General features: G+C 46.4%; 1 protein-coding gene across 2 annotated transcripts in view; it reads right to left on the reverse strand.

The window, feature by feature from the left end:
• Ttn (titin) overlaps positions 1-18,749 on the reverse strand; it is a 273,083-nt gene that overhangs the window by 32,982 nt on the left and 221,352 nt on the right. For both annotated transcript variants that reach the window (XM_052723591.1, XM_052723590.1), the window contains 4 exons: positions 18,432-18,728; positions 17,757-18,344; positions 17,352-17,654; positions 130-17,235 (listed from right to left, as the gene is read on the reverse strand). In XM_052723591.1, coding sequence (XP_052579551.1) covers positions 130-17,235; positions 17,352-17,654; positions 17,757-18,344; positions 18,432-18,728 — 18,294 coding nt within the window. The remainder of the gene's footprint in view (positions 1-129; positions 17,236-17,351; positions 17,655-17,756; positions 18,345-18,431; positions 18,729-18,749) is intronic.

The raw sequence follows: 18,749 nt of genomic DNA on the forward strand, positions 1-18,749 counted from the left end.
AGAGATTCAGTTTGTGCTATGGCATAAATAGTTTGGGGGTGAACTGAAAGTCTAAGATGAAATATAACTAATCAGAGTGATTCATATGGTTCTAGCAGAATATCTATATATTTTGTTGTTAATATGTACCTGTTATTTTGACGCCTTCCTTTGTTTCAGCTGGTACACCGACACCAAACTCATTTTCTCCAGAGACCCTGAAGTAGTAAATAGCTCCTTCTTGTAAGTTGGTTACTTTGTAGGAGAGGCGGTTGCAGTTGTTGGTGACCGATACCCACGCCTTCTTGCTGGCCTCACGTTTTTCTATGTGGTAATTCTTCACTGCTGCTCCACCGTCATTTTCAGGCACATCCCAGGACAGCACAGCCGTCTCCTTGGTTACTTCACGTACGGTAATATTGGATGGAGGACCTGGGGAATCTAAAACTTTGACAATGAAGGTCATGGAAGCAGCACTCAAAACGTTCTGAATGGTTAGTGTGTATTTCCCAGAATCGTTTCTGTTGGCATTTTCAATAGTAAGTGATGTGCGAGACTCTGTGGAATCAATGTAGGCTCTAGTACGGAGGTCAGTGTCGGGTTTACTCCAGGAAACATTGGGGATTGGTCTTCCTCTGAAAGGAACAGTCATGGTAAACGAGGAGCCAGCCTTGACAACCAAAGTCTTCCTCATTTCACTGTCAACGTCAAATACAGGTTCTTCTTCTCTTTCTTTTGCTACCTGGGGGTCGGAGCTATCACTGGGATCACTGGCACCAACCTTATTGACAGACTTCACTCTGAAAACATATTCGGCTCCCGTCGTCAGCCCACTCATTGTATATTCTGTGCCTCGGAAGCTCTGAATGGCAGCTTTCCAGTCAGTTTCGTCAGACCTTTTGTATTCTACCGTATATCCGGTTATTGGAGCCCCACCATCAAACAAAGGTTTAACCCAACCGATGGTGATGGTTGTCTTGCCTGAGTCTACAATTTTGGGTTTAGATGGAGGAGAAGGCAGGAACACTGGGTCTTCTGCTCGAACTAAGGGAGTTGTTTCACTTGGGAGACTTAGGCCGGCAGCGTTTTCTGCAAAAACCCGATATTCATATTCACATCCTTCCCGGAGCCCTGTTGACTTCACTCTCAGATCATAAACGGGTTTTTTATTCACGCGCACCCACCGTAGGCTGTTTTTCTCACGCCTTTCAATTATGTATCCAGAGATGTCACTGCCTCCATCAGTCTCAGGTCTTGACCAGCAAAGGGTCATGGAGTCCTTGGTCACAGATGTGATTTCCAAAGATGTGGGTGGACTAGGAACGGTGAATGGATCGAGTGCCTTCACGGCCACGCTCTCTAGGGGCTCACCAACACCGTATTTATTAACACCAGTAACTCTAAAGATATATTCATTGCCTTTGAGTAGCTTGGTCACCTTACAAGATGTTGTCCTTAACTCTGCTTCACATATGGTCCATGCGAGGCGGCTTGTTTCACGCTTTTCTACAATGTAATAGTCAATATCTGCACCGCCATCTTCTTGGGGACGTCCCCAGGAAAGAGAGCACTTCTCAGCCGTGAGGCCGGTTATTTCAAGGGGTCCTGCTGGTGGGCCAGGCTTATCAAGTACTTTGCAGTTAACTGCCATAGTCCGAGTTCCTGCCACATTCTTCAGTGTAAGTACATACTGTCCAGTGTCCCGTCTTACACAGTCTTTAACTGTTAATGTGGTATTATAGTCTGTTGAGACAATTTCTGTTTTTGCCCTTTCTTCAATTTCTACCCCATCTTTGGCCCAGGAAATTACTGGCAGGGGTCGTCCTGCAATGTCTGCATTTATCTTCAGGACTTCTCCAGCTTTGACAACAATGACATCTCGGAATTTGACATCCATCATAATTCTTGGTGCCTCGACATCGTCTTTAACTGTAATAGGTCCAGTGGATTCAGACGGCTCACTAACTGAGTCAGCGGCATTCCTTGCAAAGACCCGGAATTCGTAACGCTGGTCTTCAGTTAGCTCAGTTACTTCAAAGTATGTTTCCTGTACATTCGTGAAATTGCACTTCAGCCATCTGCCGTCAGGTAATTCTCTGCGTTCCACAATGTATCCAGTGATCTTAGCTCCGCCATCATAACGTGGTTTAGACCACTTAAGGGACACGGATTTTCTTGTGATATTGGTGACTTCAGGTTGTCCAGGAGGGTCGCAAGGATCTCTTGCAGGGACTGGTTCACATGCTTTACTGCATTTGCCAATTCCAGCAATATTCTCAGCGTACACACGGTACTCATACATCAGCCCCTCATCAAGACCAGAGACCTTCATCTGAGTATCTGCAATGAGGACTTTGTTTGCCTTTGACCAGAGAATGCTGCTTCTTTCTTTGTATTCAAGGTGGTAGCCAAGTACTTGGCTTCCTCCATCGTTAACTGGCACCTGCCAGCTTACAATCATGGTAGATTTTGTGGCATGCACAACTTTAGGAGTGCCAGGAGGCCCTGGGGGGCTGAATGGATACTCAGCAACAACAGCTGAGGATTCGCTGTAGGAACTCTTTCCATACCGATTCTCTGCACAGACACGGAACTGATACTCACTTCCTGTTGTCAAGCGGACTATTTTAATGGATGTTCTTGCCACAGCTTGTGAAACTACCTGCCATGTTGTAGAAGTGGTTTCCCTCTTCTCAACAATGTAGTTGCTAATTTGGCAGCCACCATCATATTCTGGAGGATTCCAAGAAATGGACACATTGTCACAACTAACTTCATCAATGCGTATGGGTCCTGGAGGTCCTGGCCTGTCAAGGACAATGACAGTTATAGGAACTGTTATGGATCCAGCAGTATTTGAAACACACAATTCGTAAGTTCCAACATCTTCTCTTGAAGCTTCTTTAATAGATAGCGTTGTTACAGTCTTTGAGGAAGATACGTTGACTCTCGTTGTCTCTCTAAGAACCTGACCATCTTTTTTCCAGGTTATAGTAGCTTGAGGTCTTCCTTTGAATGGTATGTCAATTTTGAGTTGGTCCTTAGCCTTAACGTTGAAAGTATTGAAAGGAAGCTCAACCGAAGGCTTTATTTCGATATCTTTCGCAATGACTGGCACTCCGAGCGGTCTTGGGTCACTTCTTCCTTTTTCATTAACCGCAGCTACCCTGAAGGCGTACTCTTCTCCTGCAGTTAGGCCGGATATAGTTGCCTCCAGTGTCTTCACCTGTGTGCACGTACTCCACTTTTCACTGCCCTTCGTCTGCATTTCGACGACATAACCTGTGATTTTGCTGCCGCCGTCGCTTTCTGGTTTCTCCCACTTGATGGTAGCTGTATTACGGGTCACATCTACAAGGGTCACCCTTCCAGGAGGAAGTGGGGGTTCAGACACTTTAACAGGTTCTGTCGTTTCAGCTGGCAAACCAATCCCGTATTCATTGGAAGCCAGGACTCGGAAGTAGTAAGAACACCCTTCTTGTAGATTTTCAATTTTGAAAGTGTTCTTAGTGCAGTTGTTTGTGATGGTAGCATACGCTTTTCTTGTGGTTTCTCGTTTCTCAACGATGTAATTTGTAATCTTCGCTCCTCCATCAATAAGTGGTGGTTCCCAGGACAGCGTCACCGAGTCTTTCTTCACTTCTCTCACAGTCAGATTCACAGGTGCACTTGGTGAGTCAAGAACTCTGACGTTGACAAAAGCCATTTTGGAGCCGCTGTTGTTTTCTAGGGTGAGGTTGTATCTCCCACTGTCAAATCTGGTCACGTTGTCAATCACCAGCATTGTATACGAACTAGTCACCTCAATCTGGGCCCTCTCTGTGAGAACGCCTTCAGCCTTCTCCCATTTAACCTCAGGTTCCGGTCGGCCCTTGATAGTGACAAATAAGCGCAGAGTGGCGCTTGCACGAAGAGTGACCACCTTCCTGAGGTCAGCATCGAGTTCTATTTCTGGGGGTTCCGCCCTCTCCTGAACAACAATGGAGCCGGGGATAGTGGCAGGCTCCCCTACACCTTCGGTATTGAACGCACAGATGCGGAAGTTGTACTCGGTGTTCTCTTTAAGCTTGGTCACTGTGAACTGCTTCCCTTGTAATCCTGATGGTGGAGTACAAGTAGTCCATTCGTCAGCAGCAGCTTCCTTGAGCTCAATAACATAGCCTCTAACAGGTGCGCCGCCATCATAAATTGGCTTATTCCAGGCTAAGGAGACAGAAGATCTGGAAGTATCCGTCACTTTGGGGTTACTTGGCGGACCGGGTGGATACAAGGCATCACATGCCCGGTAGAACACAGACGGCTCACTAGGTTCTCCAATGCCAGCTGCATTCTCGGCGGCAACCCTGAATTCGTAGGAATGGCCTTCTGTGAGGCCGGTTACCCTGAACCGAAGATCTGTTAATGTCTTCTTATTACACTTGGTCCATCTTATTCCTTCCTTATCTCGCTTTTCAAGGATGTACCCCTCAATTTCAGCACCTCCATCATCCACTGGACGGGTCCACGTTAGTACCATGGAGTCTTTGGTGATTGCTGAGGCCTCAGGTGTTGAAGGAGGGCCTGGAAGCTTATAAGGATTACAGGCTATCACAGGCTCAGATTCCAGGGGCTCTCCAATTCCATATTTATTCACTGCCATAACCCGGAAAATGTACTCATTCCCAGGAAGTAATTTAGTGACTTTGTAGTTAAGGGCCTGTACCTCAGTTGAAACCTGGGTCCAGGAGAGTCTGCTTGTTTCTCTCTTTTCAATGATGTAATGTGAAATACTAGCACCACCGTCCTGCAAAGGTGGGTTCCATGCCAGGTAACACTTTTCGGCTGTGACTCCAGTGACTTTAAGAGGTCCTTCAGGAGGCCCTGGCCTATCCAGCACCTTTACAGTGATAGGTATGGTCTTGGTGCCACCGACATTGCTGAGTTTCAAGGTATACTGCCCTCCATCAGTACGGATGCAGTCTTTGACAACGAGAGTTGTTTTCTGGAGAGTAGATTTAATTTCCATCCGAGCGGCTGTTTCTTCGAGTTCGTTCCCATCTTTTGACCAAACGATATCAGGTATAGGTTTACCGCGGATGTCAGCTTCGAGAACAAAGGTCTCTCCTGCACGAACAACGATGACATCTCTGTATTTCGGATCCAGTGAGGCGTTTGGTGCATCAATTTCATCCCTTGCGGTGATGGCGCCACTGCTCTCAGATGGCTCACTGAAGTTGCCAGCCGCATTTCTTGCAATTACTCTAAATTCATATCTTTGGTCTTCTACAAGCCCAGTCACTGCAAATTCAGTTTCTACAACATTGGTGAAGCTGGCTTTCATCCATCGGCCATCAGGTAGGTCTTTCTTTTCTACGATATAACCAGTTATCTTGCTGCCGCCATCATAAGCAGGCTTCTTCCATTTCAGTGTGACACTATTTCTTGTGATAACAATGGCTTCAGGACGGCCGGGTGGATCACATGGGTCCCGCGCAACATAGCACTCTGACATTTTGCTGGGCTTGCCAATGCCCACAATGTTCTCAGCAGAAACCCGGAACTCATATTCAAGACCTTCATCAAGCCCCGTTGTTTTGAATTTGGTATCCTGGATGGGGATCTTATTCAACTTGACCCACAGAATGCTATTCTTTTCTTTCTGTTCAAGATGGTAGCCAATAACTTTGCTACCCCCATCATTAACTGGCTCATGCCACTGCACAAGCATTTGATCTTTTGAGACAGATGTCACAAAAGGGGTTCCAGGAGGTCCAGGTTCTTTAAATGGATATTGTACAACAACCGGTTTAGAGTCCAAGGGAGCACTTTTTCCATACCTGTTCTCGGCAAAAATCCTAAACTGGTATTCAGTGCCTGTTTTCAGTTTGCCTATTTTAATGGTTGTTCTGGCAACTGTTGCTGATACCATCTGCCAGTTGGTGGTGGTGGTGTCTCGCTTCTCCACAATGTAGTTGCTTATCTGGCACCCACCAGTATAGGCCGGCGGTTCCCAGGATATGACCACAAAGTCTGCACTGACTTCATCAAACTTCACCGGTCCCACTGGAGGGCCAGGCTTTTCCAGAACAATAACGCTGAGGTCTTCTGTTGCTGTGCCTGCGCTGTTCGTTGCTGTGACACTGTATTTGCCAAAGTCATCTTTGCTGCTTTCTTTAACATGTAAAATAGTTGAAGTAGCTGTTTCTTCAACATTCACTCTTGTGGTCTGTTTAAGAGGCTCACCATCTTTGACCCAAGAAATTTTCGGTCTTGGTCGGCCTATGACTGGAATTTCTATTTTCAGATCCTCTCCCGCCTGGACACTGTAGGTATTAAATGGCAGCTTGAAACTAGGCTGTATAGTCAAATCCTTGGCTATGACAGGAACGCCGAGCACTCTTGGATCACTTTTTCCCTTCTCATTGTAAGCTTTGACACGGAACTGATATTCTTGTCCAGAGCTCAGACCGGTAACAACTGCACTACAGACTTTGGATTCAGCCACTATACTCCATTTTTCTGTTCCTTTGGGCTGCATTTCAACCACATACCCCAGGATTCTGCTGCCACCATCATGTTCAGGTTTCTCCCACATAAGTGATGCGCTGGTTTGGGACACGTCCGTGAGTGTTACCTTTCCTGGTGGGGAAGGAGGTTCAGAAGCTTTCACAGCATCAGAGGTTTCTGCAGGAACGCCAACTCCAAATTCATTCTCGGCCATGACTCTAAAGTAATAGATGGCTCCTTCAGTCAGATTCTCAACTTTAAAGCTTGTTTTGTTGCATTTGCTACTCACATTAGCATAGGCTTTTCGGGTTGACTCGCGCTTGTCAATTACATAGTTCTTGACCTTTGCCCCACCGTCAATGAGAGGTGGTTCCCATACCAGAAGGACAGAGTCTTTCCTCACTTCCTTGACAGTTAAATTCTGTGGGGGTCCTGGGGTGTCAAGTACTTTCACAGTGACAAAAGCAGACTTTGATCCGCTGCTGTTCTCTAACTTGAGGATGTATTTTCCCGCGTCGTTTCTGTCACAGTTATCTATTGAGAGTTGGGTGAAGTTCGTTCCTTTCTCTATTTGGACCTTATCTGTGAATTCACCTTCCTCTTTAGACCAAGTGATCTCAGGTGTTGGACGACCTTTGAATGGAATGTGGATTCTGGCAGATCCACCGGCTCTTACAACAATTCCTTTTCTTAACTCAGAGTCAAGGTCAAGTTCCGGAGCTTCAAGTTTATCTTCCGGTTTCACAGTACCAGGAACTGAGGCAGCCTCGCCTAAACCAACTTTGTTGAGGGCGCAAACTCGTATTTTATATTCTTGGTGTTCAGTGAGTTTGGAAATCTCAAATCGAGTGACTCTCAGACCAGTCTGTGGGGTAACTATTTGCCATTCTTCTTCATCTGCTTTACAGATTTCTACGATGTAGCCCAGGATCTCACTGCCACCATCATAGATAGGTTTGCTCCAGGCAAGTGTGACTGAATTTTTAGTGGTGTCTACAATGTGTGCATTGGTGGGTGGGCCAGGTTTGAACACAGGATCACAAGCCTTATAGTACATGGTAGCCGGACTTGGTTCTCCAACTCCAGCAGCGTTTTCTGCAGAGACTCTGAATTCATATTCATGATCTTCTGTTAATCCTGTTACCCTGAGCCGCAAATCTGTAATGCGGCGTTTGTTGCATTTTATCCACCGAATGCCACTCCTGTCTCTTTTCTCCACAATGTAACCAATAATCTCACTTCCACCATCACTGTCTGGCCGATTCCAGCAGACTGTCATAGAGTCCTTGGCAATGTTTGTGACTTCCAAGCTCTTGGGTGGTCCAGGAAGCACAAATGGATTTTTCATGAGTACTGGTGCAGATTCCAAAGGCTCTCCAACACCGTACTTGTTGACAGCCATTATTCTGAAAATGTATTCATTCCCCTCCAAGAGCTTAGTAACTTTTAGAGAGTTAGTCACAACTTCTGAAGCGACCACAGTCCATGCGAGTCGACTTGTTTCCCGCTTCTCAACGACATAGTGAGAAATGTCACTGCCACCATCTTGAAGTGGTGGAGACCATGCCAGAGTGCATTTTTCACATGTGACCCCAGTAACCTGAACCGGCCCTTCGGGAGGTCCTGGCCTGTCTAGCACTTTCACATTTACTGGGAATGACTTAGAACCGGCAACATTAGAGGCTCTCAAAATATACTGTCCACCGTCAATTCGAATGGCATCTTTTACAATGAGTAAAGCTTTGAAATCTGTGTTCTTTATTTCACATCTAGCAGATTCTTCAATTTCCTTATCTCCTCTTAACCACTCAATGGTGGGTAGGGGCTTCCCATGGACATCAGCCTCAAGTCTGAATGTTTCTCCGGCATTTACCACGATTGTGTCTCTGAATTTTGGATCCATGGAAATCCGTGGCAGTTCGACCTCATCCTTGGCAGTTATTGGTCCGGTGCTATCAGAGGGCTTACTTATTGCACCAGCTGCGTTCTTTGCAATGACTCTGAATTCATATCTTTGATCTTCAGTAAGACCCGAAACAGTGAATTGAGTTTCAATGACATTTGTGAAACTGGCTTTCATCCAGCGACCCTCAGGGAGATCACGTTTCTCTACGATGTAACCTGTAATCATACTTCCACCATCATATACAGGTTTGGTCCACTGTAATGTGATCTCATTCCTCTTAACTATTACTGCTTCTGGGGTTCCCGGTGGATCACAGGGGTCTCGGGCTACATAGCATTCCGAGTTCTTGCTTGCCTTGCCTACACCAACAATATTTTCAGCATAGACTCTAAATTCATACTCAATGCCTTCTTCAAGGTTCAGTGCTTTAAACTGGGTGTCATGAATGATAGTTTTGTTGACTTTTGTCCACAAAATACTATTCCTTTCCTTTCTCTCAAGGTGGTAACCTATGACTGGGCTTCCACCATTATTGATGGGTTCATGCCATTGTACAACCATAGAGTCTTTGGAGATGGCTGTGACAAATGGTGTTCCTGGAGGGCCTGGTTCTTTGTAGGGATATTGAGCTACAATTGGTTCAGACTCTAAAGCAAAGCTTTGTCCATATCGGTTTTCGGCAAATATTCTGAATTGGTATTCTGTACCAGTTTTCAGTTTGGTTACTTTGAGTGTAGTTCTGGCAACAGTAGCAGAGACGACATCCCATACTGTGGTGGTTGTATCTCTTTTCTGAACAATGTAATTGGTTATTTGGCAACCCCCTGTGTATAAGGGAGGGTTCCAGGATAATGTAATACTCTCAGCACTGACTTCATCAAATTTAACAGGCCCCTTTGGAGGATCAGGTTTATCTAGAGTTATAATTTCAATGGCTGCCATCTTCTGACCAACAACATTGGCAACTGTGATTCCATACTGTCCACCATCGTCCTTATGAGTTTCTTTAATACTGAGTGTGGTGAGGTCAAGGGAGTCGGTAACATTGATTCTTGTGGTCTGCTTCAGTGGCACCCCATCTTTAGTCCAGGAAATGGTTGGTTTAGGACGTCCAGAAATTGGTACTTCTACTTTCAAATCTTGCCCAACCTGTACACTGTAACTGCTGAATGCCGGTCTTACGTCTGGCTCGATGACCAGATCTTTGGCAACTATTGGAACTGCAAGGGATCTCGGGTCACTTCTTCCTTTTTCATTTACAGCAACAACTCTAAAAAGATATTCTTCTCCCTGCGTTAGGTTGGTGATAACCGCGTCAAGGGACTTCACCCTAGCGCACTCTGACCACTTGTCGGTGTTTTTAGCTTGCATTTCTACAATGTACTGAATGATTTTACTGCCACCATCGTGTTCAGGCTTTGTCCAACTCAGGGAGACACTGTTTCTGGTGACATCATCCACGCTGATTTTCCCTGGAGGTTGTGGGACTTCTGCAACCTTGATTGGATCTGCAGTGCGGGCGGGAAGGCCAATACCATATTCGTTCTCAGCAGTGACTCGGAAGTAATAACTGCAACCTTCTTGGAGTTGTTCAATCTTCCAAGAATTCTTATGGCAGTTTGTTACGATGGCAGCATAGGATTTTCTTGTGGCTTCGCGCTTCTCAACAATGTAATTTTTAATTTTTGATCCTCCATCCAACAAAGGAGGTTCCCATGTAATCGATACCGAGTCTTTGGTGATTTCTGTGACTTTCAGGTTGACGGGTGGGCTGGGGGTGTCCAGAACCCTCACAGTCACAAAGGCAGATTTCGTTCCACTGCTGTTTTCTAATGTGAGCGTGTATTTCCCACTATCGTACCGATTGACATTGTCAAGAACAAGAGAGGTGAAACTGCTCGTGACGTCAATTATAGCCGCATCTCGGATGTCGCCGTCTACCTTCCCCCACTTCACTTCCGGTGTAGGACGACCTTTTATAGGAACAAACAACCTTAAGGAGCCGCCTGCCCTTATATTAATAACCTTCCTTAGTTCAAGGTCAAGATCTATATCCGGTGCTTCAAGCTTTTCTTCAACCATTACCGGTCCCGGGACGTCAGCATGCTCCCCAACTCCAGCTTTATTAATGGCGCAGATCCGGAAGTTGTATTCATGCTTTTCCAACAGCTTCTCTACTTCTAGGTTGGTTTTATTGATTCCAGTTGGTGGTGTACACATTGTCCATTCACCAACACTCACATCGCATTTTTCAACAATGTATCCTTGGATTTCACAGCCACCGTCGTATATAGGTTTGCTCCAAGAAAGGAAAACTGAAGATCTGGTAACATCCATGACTTTGGGGTTGTTTGGAGGGCCTGGCTTATAAATGGGGTCACAAGCTTTCTGGTAAGCAGAAGGGGGGCTTGGTTCACTAAGTCCAGCAGCATTTTCGGCTGAGACTCTGAATTCATAATTGTGGTTTTCTATGAGTCCAGTTACTCTCAGGCGCAGTTCTCCAATCAGACGCTTGTGGCATCTCGTCCATCTTATGCCTTCTTTGTCCCGTTTCTCTAGAACGTATCCTAGAATTTCACTGCCACCATCAGATGCTGGCCTTTCCCACACAACAATCATGGAGTCTTTGGTCACAGCTGTAACTTCTGGAGCTTTGGGTGCATCTGGGACTACAAATGGATTCTTGGCAATTAATGGCTCAGACTCGAGAGGTTCGCCAACACCATATTTGTTCACAGCCATTATACGGAAAATATATTCATTGCCTTCAAGAAGCTTTGTGACTTTGCAGCTGAGAGTCTGCACATTGGCATCAACCAGAGTCCAGACCAGGCGGCTGGTTTCTCGCCTTTCCACGATGTAATTTGTGATATCACTACCACCATCCTGAAGTGGGGGTTTCCAGGCTAGTGTACATTTTTCTGCTGTAACCCCTGATATAGCAACAGGCCCCTCAGGTGGTCCTGGTCTATCAAGAACTTTGACACTGACAGTTACCGATCTCTCTCCTGCAACGTTTTTGGCCTTCAGGATGTAATTGCCACTGTCAACACGTACTGCGTCTTTGACACTGAGGCTGGTGGCAAAGTCAGTGCTCTTTATTTCTAACCGAGCTGTGCTTGAAAGTTCCTGGTCACCTTTGACCCACTGAGTGACTGGTATTGGTTTGCCAAATATATCTGCATCAACCTTGAATGACTCACCAGCATGAACCACAACTGTGTCTTTGTATTTGGGGTCCATGCTTATTCTTGGTGGCTCGACCTCATCTCTTGCTGCTATTGCCCCAGTGCTTTCTGAGGGCTCGCTGAATACTCCTGCAGCATTTCGAGCTATCACCCGGAATTCATATCTGTGATCTTCGATGAGGCCAGTTACCTCAAACTGGGTGTCAATGATATTTGTAAAGCTGGCTTTCATCCAGCGGCCGTCAGGTAATTCTTTCTTCTCAACAACATAGCCAGTGATCTTGCTTCCACCATCATAGGTGGGTTTCTTCCACTGAAGAGTCACAGAATTCCGTGTGACAACGATCGCCTCTGGCCTTCCTGGTGGATCACATGGGTCACGAGCTACATAACACTCTGATGGTTTACTTGGCTTGCCAATGCCTACAATGTTCTCTGCAGACACTCTGAATTCATATTCAATGCCTTCTTCGAGGCCAGTTGTCTTGAACTTGGTTTGGGGAATAGGCGTTTTATTCAGCTTGACCCAGAGGATGCTGTTTCTCTCCTTGCGCTCTAGATGGTAGCCAAGGACCCTGCTCCCACCATCGCTGACCGGCTCATGCCACTGCACCTCCATGCTGTCTTTGGAGGCCAGCGTGACGAACGGTGTACCAGGTGGACCTGGCACTTTGAATGGGTACTGGGCAATAACGGGCTCTGAATTGAGATAGGTGCTCTTCCCATACCTGTTTTCAGCAGCAATTCTGAACTGATATTCACACCCAGTCTTCAGTCTGCAGGCCTTTATGGTGGTTCTTGCAACGGTCGCTGACACAATTTGCCAGGTGGTTGTGGACGTGTCCCGCTTCTCTACGATGTAGTTATTGATAGAACTTCCTCCATCGTACTTGGGAGGCTCCCAGGAAAGAGTAACACTGTCTGCGGTCACTTCATCTATTTTAACTGGTCCGGTTGGAGGCCCTGGTTTGTCAAGAACAATGACATTAAGGGTTTCTGTAGCTTCACCTGCTGAGTTAGTCAGCTTAACTGTGTAATGGCCAACGTCTTCTCGGCAGGCTTCCTTTATTGTCAGTAGGGAGTTGTTCTCTGTGCTCTCTGCATTTACTCTAGTGGTTTGCTTCAGCGGCACATCATCTTTATGCCACGTGACGGCTGGTGTTGGGCGTCCAATGAATGGTACATCGATTTTCAGGTCTTCACCTGCCAACACAGTGAAAGTATTGAAGAGGAGTTTGAAGGCTGGTGGAATAACAAGGTCTTTAGCGATTACTGGAACGCTCAGTTGTCTGGGGTCACTGACGCCCTTTTCATTCTGAGCTGAAACACGGAAAGAGTATTCTTCGCCCTGAATCAATCCTGTGATGGTAGCTTCTGTGACTTTCACCGTGGCACACGTGGCCCATTTGTCACTGCCTTTGCTCTGCATCTCTACGATGTAGCCAAGAATTCGGCTGCCTCCGTCATGTTCTGGCTTCTCCCAAGAGAGAGACACACTGTTTCTTGTGACATCCATCAAAGTTATTTTCCCTGGAGGAAGAGGTCGTTCGGATGCTTTCACAGACTCTGCCGTTTCAGCAGGCAGTCCAATGCCGTATTCATTTTCAGCCAGAACCCGGAAATAGTAACTGCAGCCTTCTTGAAGCTGGTCTACTTTCCAGGAAGTCTTATGGCAATTGGTTGCCACAGTTGAATATGCCTTTCTTGTGGATTCTCGCTTTTCCACAATATAGTTCTTTATTTTTGAGCCTCCATCAAGGAGAGGAGGCTCCCACGTCAGCGTGACAGAGGTCTTTGTGACCTCCTTTATCTTTAGATTCTGCGGAGGGCCTGGTGTATCTAACACTCTGACATTGACAAACGCAGACTTGCTGCCTGAGCTGTTTTCTACAGTTAGTATGTACTTGCCACTGTCGAATCTGTTAACATTTCCAACAATAAGCAGGGTATAAGAGCTTGTGGATTCAATGCTAGCTTTGTCCAAAGACTCTCCATGCTCTCGGGCCCACTTGACCTCGGGTGCTGGTCTCCCTTTGATGGGAACAAAGAGCCTCAGGGTGCAACAGGCTCTTATAGTGACAACTTTGCGTAAGTCGGCATCGAGCTCGATCTCAGGAGGAAGCATTCTTTCTTCTGCCTTTGGCGTCCCCGGAACAAGGGCAGGTTCACCAAGGCCTTCGGAATTCATGGCATAGATGCGGATTTTATATTCCTGATTCTCTATGAGGTTGGTGATAGTATAGGAAGTTGCCTTGAGCCCAGCTGGGGGAGTGACAACCTGCCATTCATCTTCTTCGGGCAGGGCAATCTCGACCATATACCCAGTGATTTCTGAACCTCCATCATAGATAGGTTTATTCCATGCAATTGAAATGGAGGACCTGCTTGTATCTAGGACACGCGGGTTACCTGGTGGGCCAGGTTTAAACACAGTGTCACAGGCTTTATAAAACGGGCTGGTAGCACTTGGTGCACTAATTCCAGCTGCGTTTTCTGCCATAATTCTGAATTCATACTCATGTCCTTCTGTCAGTCCGGACACTTTGTATCTTAAGTCAGTGAGAGTCTTTTTGTTGCATTTCACCCAGCGCTGGCCGGCTTTATCACGCCGTTCCACAATGTAATTGATGATTTCACTTCCACCGTCAGAGTCAGGATGGTTCCAGCAGACAACCATGGAGTCTTTGGTGATAGTTGTAACTTCAGGGTTCTTGGGTGGGTCAGGTGGTCCATAAGGATCCACTGCAAGCACAGGCTCTGATTCTAGCGGCTCTCCAACTCCATATTTATTTACAGCCATGACACGGAATATGTATTCATTGCCTTTCAGGAGCTTAGTGACCTTCAGCTTTGTTACTTGGACTTCTGTGGCCACGTTTGTCCATGCCAACCTGCTGGTTTCACGTTTCTGTACTATGTAATGATCAATTTTGGCACCCCCGTCATCCAGTGGAGGCAACCATGACAGTACACACTTTTCTGATGTCACATCAGACACAGCTAAAGGTCCTTCAGGTGGTCCTGGTCTATCAAGAACTTTGACATTGAAAATGTGTTTGGCAAAGCCACCGGGATTAGTGGCTGTCAGAATGTAAGCCCCACTGTCCGTCCTGGATGAATCCTTGTTTATCAGGTGAGTGGAGAAGTCTGCAATTTTTATTTCCAATTTTCCTGTGCCTTCAAGCTCCTTTCCGTCTTTAGTCCATTCCATTGTTGGAGGCGGGCGACCCGAAACATCGGCTTCTAGCTTGAATGCTTCCCCAGCCTTTAACGTGATAGTATCCTTAAATTTAACATCCACCATGATTCTTGGCGCTTCCAGGTCATCCCTGCATGTGATGGCGTCCGATGGCTCCGATGGCGGACTGACGGCCCCAGCAGCGTTTTTGGCAATCACACGGAACTCGTATGCGGCATCTTCAGTTAGGCCACTGACTGTAAATTCGTTTTCTAAGATGTTGCTGAAGTTGGCCTTCAGCCACCGTCCATTAGGAAGGTCCCTCTTTTCGACCACGTAACTAGTAATTTTAAAGCCTCCGGTATACTCTGGCTTAGCCCACTTCAGGGTCACTGTGTGTCTAGTAATGTTTAGAGGCACTGGTTTCCCAGGGGGGTCAATGGGATCCAAAGCAAACACAGGCTCAGATGGCTTGCTGGGTTTGCTCTTGCCTGCCATGTTTTCTGCAATTACTCGGAATTCGTAAGCAATGCCGTCTGTAAGTCCAGTTGACTTGAAAATGTTGCCCGGTACTAACGCTTTGCTCACGGTCTGCCAGAGAATGCCGTTTCGTTCTTTCCTTTCGATGTGATATCCTAAAATGGGGCTCCCACCATCAGAAAGGGGTTCATGCCAGCTAATGGTCATCGAGTCTTTGGTGACTGCAGTAACCTGAGGGGTGCCAGGAGGCCCAGGCACCTTAAATGGATAGTTAGCAACAACGGATGCAGATGTGATGCCAGGTCCAACGCCGTATCTGTTTTGCGCTCTTACACGGAACTGATACTCGACTCCAGTGGTCAGGCGAGTGGCTTTGTAGGTAGTACGGATAACAGTTGTTGCTAACTCTACCCATGTAGTACTGTCTGTCTGTCTCATTTCTACTACGTAGTTGCTTATTGGGACACCTCCATCATTTTCCGGTGGCTCCCAAGAGAAGGTTACAAAGTCAGATGAGACTTCATCAAATTTTATTGGTCCTGTAGGTGGTCCCGGGATATCATGGACTTGAATGGTTATGACATCACCAACCTCTCCCACAGTGTTCTTTGCTGTTAATGGGTAGGGTCCACTATCGCTTCTAACACACTCATTGATATTTAAGATGGTTGAAGTTGCTGTATTTTCCACATTAACTCTCTGTGTCTGTTTAAGAATCTGGTCTCCTTTTTTCCATGTAACTGTGGGCTTGGGTCGCCCAAGCACTGGAATTTCAACTTTGATGTTGTCACCAGCTCTGGCAATGACTAGCTTCTGATAGATGCCACGGAGATCCAACTCTGGAAGCATTGTCTGCTCCTTGACGATGACAGGCCTGCTTTCTCTAGGGGCGCTTCTGCCTGAGCTGTTGACCGCCATCACTTGGAAGGTATATTCCTCTCCTTCAGTTAGATTCCTCACCACACATTCTAACCCTTTCACGGTTGAGATGTGGGTCCACTGGTCAGACCCTTTCCTCTGGGCTTCAATCACATAGCCAGTGATCTTGCTGCCACCATCATGCCTGGGTTTGGGCCATGCCAGGCTGACTGTGCTCTTGGTTATGTCCATGATGTTAAGGCTGTCTGGGGGTAACGGTGCTTCAGAGGCTCTTACGGGCTCTGTGGTTTCTGTTGGTTCACCAATTCCGTACTCATTTTCTGCCATCACTCTGAAGAAGTATTCACAGCCTTCCGTCAAGCCAGTTACTTTGTATGTACATTTGTGGCACTTGGTGGTGACTGTGGAGTATGATTTCCTCGTCGCTTCGCGTTTCTCCACAATATAGTTCGTTATCCGTGAGCCCCCATCTATCAGAGGTAGGTCCCAGTGTAGGGTGACACTGTCCTTCGTGATGTCTGTAGGCCTGAGGTTAAGGACAGGACCCGGTGTGTCCAGGACTCTGACGTTGACAAAGCCACTTTTCTTTCCAGCTGGGTTTTCGATGGTCATCACAAATTTACCGGTGTCGTATCGGTTACACTCTGGGATAATGAGAAGAGTAAATGACTCTGTGTTTTCGATGTTGGCTCGGTGCTTCAGGTTGATGTTATCTTTGGTCCATGTCACTTCAGGGGCAGGACGGCCTTTAATTGGCACAAAAATCCGAATACTGAGTCCTGCCCTAACCACAAGTGTTCTTCGCAGCTCGGCATCCAGCTCAAAATCGGGAGCCATTTCCTTCTCTACAATTTCAACATTTGGAATCACTGCTGGTTCCCCGACACCTGCATCATTGATGGCACTGATTCTAAAATTGTATTTCTCCTTAGTTTGAAGATCAGGAACAACAAACTGAGTAATTCTGAGGGCTGTTCCTGTCGTATCTTTTACCCAGGCGTCCTCTCCTACTTTTTGATGCTCCACCACGTAGCCAGTGATTTCCAGCCCACCGTCATAATGAGGCTTGCCCCATGCCAAAGAAGCTGATTTCTTGGTAGTGTCAGTGACATGCGCATTTGAAGGTGGTCCTGGAGGATCTGAACAAAAGAAACAAAGATAGAATCTTTATAGTGAGAGTTTTGCTTTGGGGCACTTTATATAAAATGTCAGAAGGCTCAAAGGAACAGTGTTGAAAAAGATGATAAATACTAACATGCGACATCTTTCATCAGAACAGGATTTGAGGCATCACTAGGTGGACCAATCCCCGCTCTGTTTTCTGCACTGACACGGAATTCGTAGGTATTTCCTTCTTGTAGGCCAGTCACTTTGCACCTGAGATCAGAAACTGGAGTCTTTGTTGCTCTCACCCATCGCAAGCCTTTCTTTTCCCTCCTTTCAACGTGATATCCTGTGATCTCGCTGCCGCCATCATCAGTCGGTCTCTTCCAACTGACAGTGGCGGTGTTCTTAGTAACATTTGATATCTCTGGTTTTCCAGGAGGGCCAGGGGGACCTACAAAAGAAGCAGAGTTGTGGTAAATTTCCTGGTTTACTGAACTGTGTTGTGAATGTTTTCATGGTAACCACTACCACAGCTACCACATGCTCTACATACCAAATCGGTCTACCATTTTGACAGGCTCCGACTGAACAGGTTCTCCTTTGCCGTAATGGTTTACCGCTGACACACGGAAAAGGTATTCGTTTCCTTGGATGAGTTTGGTTACCACATGCCTGCAAGCCTGAATATCTTCGGAAACCACTGTCCACAAAAGCCGACTGGTTTCTCTCTTTTCAAGGACATAAGCCTTGATTGGTGATCCGCCATCTTCCAAGGGAGGTGTCCATGTAAGTGTTGCTTTTTCAGCAGAAACATTACTGATTTCAATGGGACCTGGGGGACCAGGTACATCAAGGACTGATACCTTCACATGTTCCTCCTTTGTGCCAAAAGGATTGGTAGCAGTGATGGTGTATTCGCCGGCATCTTTTCTTGTGGCGTACTTGACTGTCAGCATAGAAGATGTTGGGGTTGAAGTTATTTGGGCAATATCTGATGGTCTGATATCTTTTCCTGCCTTGGACCAACTTGACTTTGGAAGGGGTTTGCCAAGAATGCTAATGGCACTTAAAACAATGGTATCCCCTGCTTTGACTGTTAGTCCATCTTTAATTGTGGGATCAAGGACAATGGTTGGTGCCTCTGCAAAGGAAAAAAAAATTCATCAGAAGGTGAGGGAGGTTACATTTTTTTGCCTTTTAATTGGGAAAAAATGTAAGCTTCACCTACCATACTCATCCTTGCAAATGATGGTTCCGGTGCTCTCTGATGGAGCGCTGATAGCACCTGCTGTATTCTTGGCTCTGATTCTGAATTCATATTTTCCACCTTCAACAAGGTCCGTTACAGTAAAGGCACAGTCTGGAACATTAATGTGGTTGGCTTTCATCCAAGACTTAGAGGGCAGATCCCTCTTCTCTACTATGTACCCTGTTAACTTATGACCGCCATCATATTTGGGTTCTGTCCAGATGAGAGTCACTGAGTTCCTTGTTACACTAATAACCTCAGGTTTTCCAGGAGGATCTAAAACAGAAAAGAAAGTCC

Source organism: Peromyscus californicus, unplaced genomic scaffold (assembly GCF_007827085.1).
Source record: "Peromyscus californicus insignis strain IS unplaced genomic scaffold, ASM782708v3 Scaffold_7__1_contigs__length_154581171, whole genome shotgun sequence".
Taxonomy (NCBI): domain Eukaryota; kingdom Metazoa; phylum Chordata; class Mammalia; order Rodentia; family Cricetidae; genus Peromyscus; species Peromyscus californicus.